This window comes from Penaeus monodon, chromosome 43 (genome assembly GCF_015228065.2).
Source record: "Penaeus monodon isolate SGIC_2016 chromosome 43, NSTDA_Pmon_1, whole genome shotgun sequence".
NCBI classification, from domain to species: domain Eukaryota; kingdom Metazoa; phylum Arthropoda; class Malacostraca; order Decapoda; family Penaeidae; genus Penaeus; species Penaeus monodon.
In genome coordinates, this window is record NC_051428.1 from 29,107,768 (window position 1) to 29,118,558 (window position 10,791).

The 10,791-nt window shown below is 31.0% G+C and overlaps 1 protein-coding gene across 1 annotated transcript in view; it reads right to left on the reverse strand.

The window, feature by feature from the left end:
• Positions 1-245: 245 nt before the first annotated feature.
• Positions 246-10,791, reverse strand: part of LOC119568423 (distal membrane-arm assembly complex protein 2-like) — a 12,092-nt gene continuing 1,546 nt past the window's right edge. The window contains exons 2-7 of the mRNA XM_037916944.1: positions 6,864-7,140; positions 6,074-6,231; positions 4,403-4,573; positions 3,778-3,998; positions 3,425-3,590; positions 246-1,056 (exon numbers count right to left, since the gene is read on the reverse strand). Of these exons, the coding sequence (XP_037772872.1) occupies positions 897-1,056; positions 3,425-3,590; positions 3,778-3,998; positions 4,403-4,573; positions 6,074-6,198 (843 nt within the window). The 5' untranslated portion in view covers positions 6,199-6,231; positions 6,864-7,140 and the 3' untranslated portion in view covers positions 246-896. The remainder of the gene's footprint in view (positions 1,057-3,424; positions 3,591-3,777; positions 3,999-4,402; positions 4,574-6,073; positions 6,232-6,863; positions 7,141-10,791) is intronic.

The window sequence follows — 10,791 nt, forward strand, 5'->3', positions numbered from 1 at the left end:
ACATGTCCTCAGTCAGCAAGGAGTCTGTCAGTAGGCCGTAGTTACCAATTCTGATTTCCCCTTTCCTTGAGTTGGTGGGAAAATGTGTTTTTCTTTTCAATGGTTAATGGTTAAAAGCAAAACACCCCTCTAGACTAAGCTGTGGATTATACTTCTAGGGTAAAACAGCTGTGACCACTGAAGTTATCAATATTAGGTTATACAGTCAAACCTATTTAATCCAAGTGAAAAAAGAAAACAAAATATACAATATTTACATTCACTATTGCCAGTCATTAAATATGTCCTCAAAACATTCTTAATTTTGCTTATTTTTGTGATTTTCCACATCACATTAATATCACACTTTTTTGTAACATTTCTCTTCAATCATAGCAGAATAATGTATTTTTTTAAGATGATCCATATGACCATCTCAGCCCACAATATCCATGACTTATTACATTCCTCGATATATTTTGTATTCAAGAGATTCTCACTACATTTTAGTACATGAAGTGTCGTCTATTACAACATACACAGCCTTTTGTAGGAAAAGTTACAACATATTCTTTTATATACAATATACAAAACAACCTAAATGTATTTGTTACTACTATATCTCACAGTATAAGCAGTGATATTCACTAATTTTGCAAAATCACCATTTTGGTAGCTTATACAAAAGCAATATTCTACATTACCACATAATTACAGTATGACACTTCCCTTTGCTTTCTTTGAAATTTATAAATATCTTTAAAGTAAAAGAGCTTGGAAGTACTAATTAAACATCAGTAATCAAGAATAGGCTTTTAAAAATACTCATGAACAAATTATATCCTAGAAAGAGATCCACTAAGCCAGCTGTCAGGAGCCACACACTGAATTCCAGAACTTCAGAGAGAAATTTATGATTACTGATCTTCATTAAGGGTTGATTTCTGTAAACTTGATGTGTCCATGTAATCAATTCCAACTATTTCAATTTCTGGTAAAACATCTTCAAGGAGTAAGCACAGTAACTGGATGTCTCTAATATTTTCTAGTCCATTGATATGTAGACTCTTTAACTCTCTGAAAAGATAAAATAGAATATATGAGTAATGAAGAGAATTAGTATGATTCTTATAATACATTTAGTGGTAATATTAGTTTTTTTCACATTTTTGTGATAGGTTGGTACTTTTTCCAAATTCACAAGACCTGTTTAATATAACAGGTTTGATACGAGTTTTTCCAGCAAACCTTAATTTTCCTTTATTAGGCACCACTATATATTACCCTTTCTTTCACTTTCTTAGGTACCATTATAAATTACCTTTTCTTTCACATGGTTTTAACCTCAGACTACTCAATTATGTTTGTTAGCCACTGCTTTCATGTTTCTTTTTCCATATAATACCAAGGAATACTTATTTTCTTTAAAAAATACTAATGAGTATTTTTTTTGGCACACAGGTTGAAAAAGAGTAATTGTGCACTCCATACGTCAAATATATTTTGATAATCATTCCTCCTTTACAAACTATCAACTTCTGTATGGTTTTGGGTATTACCTGCTCCTTACTTACATAAATGTTCTCTCATACACATGGCCATAGCATCAATGGAAAAAAAAATGCTTGTTTGGTAAGAAAATATTAAGATATCTCACCTGCAGTTAAAATATCTGACCATGTTTATGACATGCAATAAATAATAAAAAAAATAGTTACAGAAAATGCTTCTTTTATTATTTAAGATTTACAAATATTTTTTATATCTGACTGAAATAACTTCAAAAATAATTCTGCTGTACTTGCCCTAGACTGTGGTAAATGCTGTACATTGTGTTAGAGAGAAGTTCAAACAGTAAGACAACAAATGCTAGTTTTAAAATAACACATTATACTAAATGAAAAGAAAATAAGTTCAAACTTTTTCTAGGTAAAATACTACACTCATTATCATACACTCCTGGTTCTAATTACTGCTTTATCCTTATTATGCCCTCCTCATTTTAAATCCTTAAATGCTCTTTTCTGTTTAACTGAATATCCAAAATAAAATTGAAAGTGTAAATCAGGTGGGTTTCCTAGTTCCCACTTCCTTACCAGTCTTAAGATGGTAAAACTAAGCAAAATAGTAGAAATACTATTTCTGAAACTTAAAAATTGAAATCAATATTGTCCTGATGTATCTTTCCCTCTTTTCACTCAATTATTATTATTCTAGTCAGTATGTAAGGCCGCGGTGGCCGAATGGTAAGAGCTTCGGACTCAAGACTGTCACGACGGCAATCTGAGTTCGAGGGTTCGAGTCACCGGCCGGCGCGTTGTTGAACTTCACCTCGATTGCCTGCCTAGCTGCTTGGTGGATAAGCCAGCCCAAGTCAGTGCCGGGTAAATAGAGATGGTGACTCGGAAAAAAAAAAAAACACTGGGCGGAAGGCAATGGCAAACCACCGCTCTAAATTGCCAAGAGAATCATGGAAGCCCATGATCGTCAAGGTCGCGGTGGCCGAATAATTAGAGCGTCGAACTCAACACTGTCATGATGGCAATCTGAGTTCGAGGGTTCGAGTCACCGCCCGGCGCGTTGTTCCCTTGGGCAAGGAACTTCACCTCAATTGCCTGCCTAGCCACTGGGTGGCCAAGTCAGCCCAAGTCAGTGCTGGTCCCAAGCCCGGGTAATTTAGAGAGAATGATTACCTAAAAAAAAGGTAACACCGGCACTCTCTGTAGAAAGGAACTGGGGACCCTACCACGTACTCACTCCAAGAGCATCACAGCATGAAAACTACAATTAAGTATCATGCTGTGACCACGGCGGCTCAGACATGAACCTACCGTTAAAAGAAGAAGTCAGTATGTAAAATAATTCAAGATTAAGAATGAAAATTAACAACTGAAAACTCTCCATTATTAGAGGAAACAAAACATGGTTACACACAACAGTTACAAGCAATCTCATGATATTTAATTTAATTCATTCCTTCAAATAACAGTAAAAAAATAATTTTACATTTATATATACTGCTAAATCCATATCCACATGAGGAGCAGAGCTGCTTACACACTAACTGCTGACCATATATCCCTTATTTCAAGCAGTTCTCAAGCTACAGCAAACTTCTTTTGTGTCACATGGGCAGCACATATATTTCTATGGTCTTCACATAGTTTCCCCATATACAGTGTCATTTCCCCATGTACATGCCACCCATCTCCCACAACTGTGGATATGGCTTAAGAGTAGTCATTAATAATGCAATGTAAGCAAATCATAAAGTGGTCAAATAAACAGTAATACTACTGAAAAAAGTCTGATGCTCACCCTAAACCTTAACAGTATCTAACTCTAGTATTTGCAAAAGACAACTGGTAATATACTAAAACAGCCAAAAAGAAAACTATAATTTTTCCCTTTGTATCAAATAAACAAAAGTGGCAAAGTCTCTTACCCAAGACGTGCTAAAGCAGCAATACCACGATGTGTAATTTTAGTACAATTACTGATGTCTAGATGTTTAAGGGTTGAAGCATACTGGCCACAGATACGATCAATGCACCAGTCATCAATGTGGGGGCAATTTGCAACACTCAGCCATGTCAACTGCTTTAAATTACCTGTAAATGACAATATAATCAAAGAGGTTTAAATCATAATGTTATGAGTTAAATGTAACAATATTGCTCATCATACCTGAACAGAAAAGCTTGCTTGGGATATAAATATCCAAAAGAGAAGAGAAGAAAAAAGTAGATAGACAAATATACACAACATTAAAGTGAAATAAACAAGATTTTTACTCACATAAGCACTCGATTCCTTCATAGAGAATATTTGTTTCTGAGGCATCAATAGCTTCAATCACAAGATTTTCATTGTAATGACCAGGTAGATCATATTTTTCATCTTCATTTTGCTGTGTCCATTCTTCACTGCCTTTGAATCGGACCTTGCCACCACGATGGACTATGAAATGTGCAGCAGCCAAGTCAAAGCCAAGAGCTGCTACTCTGTCTTTTCGAAACCTGTAAACACAAGAAAAATTAACTTTAATTTCTTTCGACAAACCAGTGACAGTACATAGCTTCTTACAGAATAAGTTTAAAGGCACCCTAAAATAGACTTCGTAAGTTATAGCACTTCCAGTTATGTTTCCATATACCCCCCAATCCCTTGCTCATTATTGCTGTCTTGGAATTCATCAGTTTTTACTATTCCATTTACTATTTATCTAACAAAACTTGACCTACACTGCCCTCCCTATTTCCATAAATATGCAATAAACTCTTCCTCTGTGTGTGTGTGTGTTTGTGCGTGCCTGCGTGTACATGTAAAATTTAATGTTTAAGAACTTCCCTTCCTCACTGGAATCTTTCACATCTACTTCTAAATAAAATCTCCCTAGTGCTAAGAAATCTCTGGATCTTACATTTGATCACTTTCATCCCTCTTGTGCTTTATCTTTTTTAGCCATTTCTGTACCGCTTTGGGGCGAAGATCAAAGCCTTTCTGCAGGTGATGGACAACATCAAGGGTTATTCCTTTTTTCGGAGCAAAGTAATGGAAAAAGCTTTTCCATTCTCCTTTTGGTAGTTCTTCTCTGTAAAAAAAGAAAAAAAATCAAATAGAACAATTCAAAAGGTTCTGTTTAAAAATGATATTTCAAAAATACCAAGCCTTGACAAATATATGAAGGGGTATTAAGACCAATCAATAGATATATTCAGGTGATTATTATTATTATGATTATTATAGTTGTTAATTATCTTTATTGTTATAATTACTACTATTATTTTTTTCTAATCACCATTATTAAATAACATCAATATTATTATAATAATTATAATTATCAAATATCATTAATATCATTATCATCATCATCATCATAAAAACAATAATGATAATGATGATGATGATGATATTAATGATAGTAATAATGGTGATAAAAAATAATAATAGCAATAATTATAACAAAAATAATTAACAACAATAACAATAATAATCATAACAATAATAATAATAACAGCAATATTAATAATAATAATGGCAATACCAATAATAACTATCAGAATAAATTTCTTTTCCAAAAGTTCAAGGAACAGTCAGGTAGGTCTCGTATTAGACTCCCTGGCAACAAAGTCCTTGTGAATGGACAATGGAGACTGCCACTAGATTAAGCAGTGGAAACTACAAATCTTCTTATTTTCTCCAAAAAGATAGAATCTACATCCCAATAAGCACTGCATATACTGACATGTTTTCATCTTTGACAAAATTTGTATTATTCTTTAGGCCTTAGTAGCTTACAGACCAATCTCATTTTATATTCTTCCTAAACTTGATTAAAAGGAAACAAGGAAAGTAGTTAACCCACAAGCACTTAGCCACAAATGAGTCAATCTTATGACCTCACCTGATTTCACCTTTCTATGAGTTTGCTAGAAAACATTTTTTCTTACTAATGCTATCAATATCACTGCTGTTGTCATTATTATAAACATTATAATTATTATAATGTTGCTGAAATTACTAACAGCACTATAAGATAACAGGAAATGTTTTGAAAAATCAAGGAAAAGGGTAACCAAGTGAGATAGGTATTACTCATAATTGCCTCACTGGTGAGTAACTACTTGTGTAAAGACAATTAATAAACCAAACTCACAGTAAGCATGGCATGAACATACATGCCATCCCAGGCAGCTTTGGGTTAACATTAAAGAGTATTTTCTGATAATTGTGACAGTATTCTTGGGTCCTTTAATTTAGTGTAAGAGATGAGAGAATGTGAATGCTTTGTGCCATAGGATTATCAGGCAGTGATACATATGGAAATGAGTATTTGAATTTGCTGTAATAAAGTGTCACTATATTATAAGTGATGGAGATTTAGGTTTTTCTTAAGATAATCAATGTGGGGATGCTCAGCTAATGTTACATATAAAATATATGATCTAACATGATCACAAATATAAAGACGAATAAACATTAAAATATAAGTAAATATAACTGAAATCACATACACTATTGGTTCATCTAAAATTCTAAACTGAAAATACAATAAAACACAAAGTATGCCTCATCCCTTGCACTCTCTTACTTCTCTGGCTCTGTTTTCCAACTCTCCTTTTCCCTCTCGCCGACCGCAGATGTGGTTGAAAGATTTCTCGGCACAAGAGAACAGCTCACTCTCATACACTGCCCTAGTCTTAGTCTCCCAATCATCCTGATATTGCTTCCTAGTATGCAGCTTATCCTCTGAAATATATGAAATACATTGAATAAATGGAGATTGAGCATTTTTAGTGTCTCTGGTAATTCACTCCCAAACGGGTGTGTCTCCTCTCTCTGTAAAAGTCTTTCAGTAATCTAACAAAAGCTTTGCCAAATATGAAACTGAAACTAAAACCAAACTGATGCCACTATTGAAGCTCCATGAATCAACCTAGGCCTGGCAAGTTGGAAGTTTCTTACAGAATGTTCCTATCAATATTTAATCTTAAAAACTAAATGAAAGAAATTATTTATATCTATATATATATATATATATATATATATATATATATATATATATATATATATATATATATATATATATATATATATATATATATATATTATATATATGTATATATATATATATATATATATATATATATATATATATCTCTATGAATATTCATGTTTATAATCATATCAGTATCTATATCCATATTCATATTTACTTATATTTATATCCTCTATTTTCACAAGTGTCTTCCTAACTTCGAAGTGCTCAGAAAATAACCTCGACATGCAGTTACCATATAAATTTCACTGAACATAAATACATAAACAAAAACAATTAATTAAACAAAAAAAAGGATCAGCAGTTCTACTGAAACACTCACCAAATTTTGCAAAAAAAAAAATAATATTATTAATAACAATAATAATATTCTACATTAGATACATTCCACTTCCAACTTATTAACCCTCTAGCATATCTTCTTCTTCTTCTTCTTTCTTCTTTTATAGGGTTTTAGACTATATAGCAGCCTATATTCCCTGGATTTTTCTTTATGGTTCTTCTCTGTTTTCAGATTATGTCTATTATTCTTGTTCTTTGTAGGAAGATTTTTGTGTGTCTCAAGATGTAATACTTCTTTATTGTTGGTTGATCAGCACCTGTAATTAATAAGTTCAGGTCAGGATTTTGTATTTTTATCTTGTTTAATGATTGTATTAGTTTAGTTCTGTAGGAGTTAAATCTTGGACATTGTAAGATTAAATGTTCTGGTGTCTCTTCTTGGTTATTGCACCATCGGCACATTGGGTCAGTCTCCATTTTTAATTTATATAGGTGTTTTTTGAGTCTTGTGTGTTTTGTCATTATTCTTGCAATGCTTACATCTATTTTTCTGTTTTTTGATCTTGTCCATGGTTGTGGGTTGTTGTCTTTAATGTAATATTCTTTTGTGTTTAACTTTTCGGTTAATTTGGTAATCCAATTTTCTTGTTTTTTCATTTTTATTTCTTTTATTGTATTAGTTGAATTTTGGGTCATGACTATGGGGTGTTTTATTTCATGAGCTTTTTTTGCTGCTCTATCTGCTATTTCATTTCCCTTTATGTTTTTATGTGAGGGGATCCACTGTATTTTAATATGTTGTTTTTTAGTGTTTAGTAAGTGTAGTTGGGCTTGTATTTCGTATATTGTTTGTTTGTATTTTACTGGTCTGTAGTTTTTTATTGCTTGTATGGATGCTTGTGAGTCTGTTAAGATCACAGTTTTCTGTAGTTTGTTGTTGTTTATGTAATTTAGAGCTTGTTTGATTGCAAATAGTTCTGCTTCTATTATCTCTGTGTTATTTTGTAATTTCCAGATTGTTGAAATATTCTTGTTTTGAATGTATATTGCTGCTGATGTTGATTTTGGGTCTTTTATTTTAGATCCATCTGTGTATATTTTGTGATAATTTTGGTATGTTGTATTTTCAAGTTGATGGAAGTGTTGTTGTATTATTTGGTGTGGTGTGTTTTTGTTTATATTATCCATGAAGTTTGATTCAATGTTTTGTAGAATGTCGGACCATGGAGGGATTGGGGATATGTTAGGGATTGTGTTTATTCTTAAATTTATTTTCCATTTTTTACAGGTTTCAATTACTCTAAATATTAATGTTTTTTATCTTTATTTGGGTTAAAATTTTCTATGCTTTTTAAAGTTAAGGATTTAATTGGCATATTATCATGTTTTTCAAAATTTTTAGTTAATTGAATACATTCTAATTCCTTTATTCTTTTTATCATTGGTATTTGGTTTGTGAATGCTTGTAGAGTTATTGTTGGTGTAGATCTGAAGGATCCTGTTGCAATTCTCATTGCATTATTTTGGATAATTTCAAGTTTTTTCAATTCTGTTTGGTTTGTGTTCCATATATTGTAATTCCATATTCAATTATTGGTTTTATGTATATATTATAGAATTTCATTAAGGTTTCTCTGTTTGCTCCCCAAGTTAATGCTGTTAGTTTTTTCATAATATTTATTCTATTCATTGATTTTGTTTTTACATACGTTATATGTTTTTTCCAAGTCAATTTTGGTGCATCAAAATTGAGTCCTAAAATAATATGATTGTTTGTATATGCTATTTCTTGATTTCCTATTTTTATTATTGGGTATTGTTCTATTTTTTTGTTTGCGAAACACATTATCTTACTTTTTGTTGGATTTATCTTAAGGTCCCATTTTTCTGACCATTCCCTTATTATATTTAGGCTGTGTTCTAAATTATTTTTCGCTTCATCTAGATTTATATTAGATGTTATTAAGGTTAAGTCATCTGCATATATTATTTTACATATTTCTTTAGGTATTTTTATATCTGACATTACTATATTAAATAAAGTAGGGCTTATGGGAGATCCTTGTGGGACTCCATTTTTTATTTTTCCCGTTGTTGAGTTTTGTTCTCCTAATTTTATTTGAAAAGTTCTTTTTGTTAGGAAATTGTTTATCCATTTTAATATTTTCCCCTTTAATCCTATATTTTTAGCTTTTATTATTATGGTTTCGTGATTAACTGAGTCAAAAGCTTTTTCTATGTCTAGGCACACTACTAGTACATATTTTTTTTCTTTTATTGCTTGTCTTATTTTCATTTCTATTATTTGTATGCATCTGTTGTGTTCCTATTGGGCCTGAAACCTATAAGATCTTCATCTAAGTTATTTTTTTCGAGCCACCAATTTATTCTTCTTGTTATTATGTTTTCGAATAGTTTGCCGATGCAAGGTGTTCTGCTTATAAATCTATAAGAGTTTATTTTTGTTGGATCCTTCCCTGGTTTAAGGATTGGATTGATTATTGCTTTTTTTATTTCATTTGGGTATTCTCCTTTTACCCAGTATCTGTTAAAGTTTTTTAATATGATTTCTAATATCTTCTCTGGTGCCTTTTTATAAAATTCGTATGTAATTTTGTCAGGACCATAGGCTTTACCATTTTTTGCATTTTTTATAACATATGTTAATTCTTCTAATGTTATATCATTGTTTATGTCTTCTTCATTGACACTGTTTAGTATTTCTTCTTTTTCCATTTTTGTGAGTAGTTTTTTTGTTTGTTTACTTGTTATATTTTCATATTCTTTTTTAAATAATTCTAGTTTTTTTGTTATCTCTGTTACTGGGAAGTTGTTATTAATCAAAGGATACTCACTTGTTGTTGTTTTGCCTGTCTGTTTCTTTATAAAATTCCATATTTTTTTGCTAGGAGTTTTAAAGTTTATCGACGCGCAAAATTTTTCCCATGACTCCTTTTTTTCTTTTTCAATTATTTGTTTTGCTTCTGCTACTAATATTTTATAGTTTAATCTATTTTGTGTATTTGGTCTTTTTCTCCATTTATTATATGCTTTATTTCTTTTATTAAGATTTGACTCATATGCCGACCAGCCTTCTTTTGTATATTGCCATTTTTTTTCTAATATTTTTGATGAAATTTGATAATTGTCATCTTTTATTATTATTGGGAGATGATCACTGTTTAAGTGTGGGCCTGCTTTTATTTTGAGATGAGTTATTGAGGGTGAACCTATTACTAGATCTAATGTGGTTTCTTGGCTTGTTTTGGGGTCAATTCTAGTAATCTGCCCTTTTGGTGTTAACAGAATGATATTATTTTGATTTATTAATTCAAACAAGTTTTTTCCTGTTACATTGCTTTGTTTATTTGGATCTCGGTTCCAGCTGGGATGATGTGCATTAAAGTCTCCTATTATCAACTTTGGTTCTTGTATTTGATCTACATAGTGTTGGAATTCTTCTTAAATATATTATTACAGGGGTTATAAATTAGCAAGACATTCATCCATTTTTGTTTATATTGTATTTTAATAGCTAAAATTTCAATTTTATATCTGTATCTATCGTTTATATTTAGTTTACTAAATTGTATATCTTTTCTTATGCACATCATTAATCCTCCACCAATTTGGTTTTCTCTGTCTTTTCTGATTATCTCATAATTATTTATTTAAAGTTATCTTTATTTTTTAACCAGGTTTCACTAATGGCAATTAATCCTGGATTTTCTTTAAATATTAAGTAATTCAAATCAGTTTTTTTGTTTTGGATTGAATGTACATTCCATGTTATTATTTTATTCATTTATCAAAATCATTATTTGTTTTAAGATTGGTGTGAAATCGTTTATTGTTTCCATGATTGTGTTTAAGATTGATTTTTCGGAGTTTATATTATTCATCAAATTTGTTACTGCTTTTATGATATTTTTTGTCATAATAATCCAGTTTACATTTTCTTCTTCCTT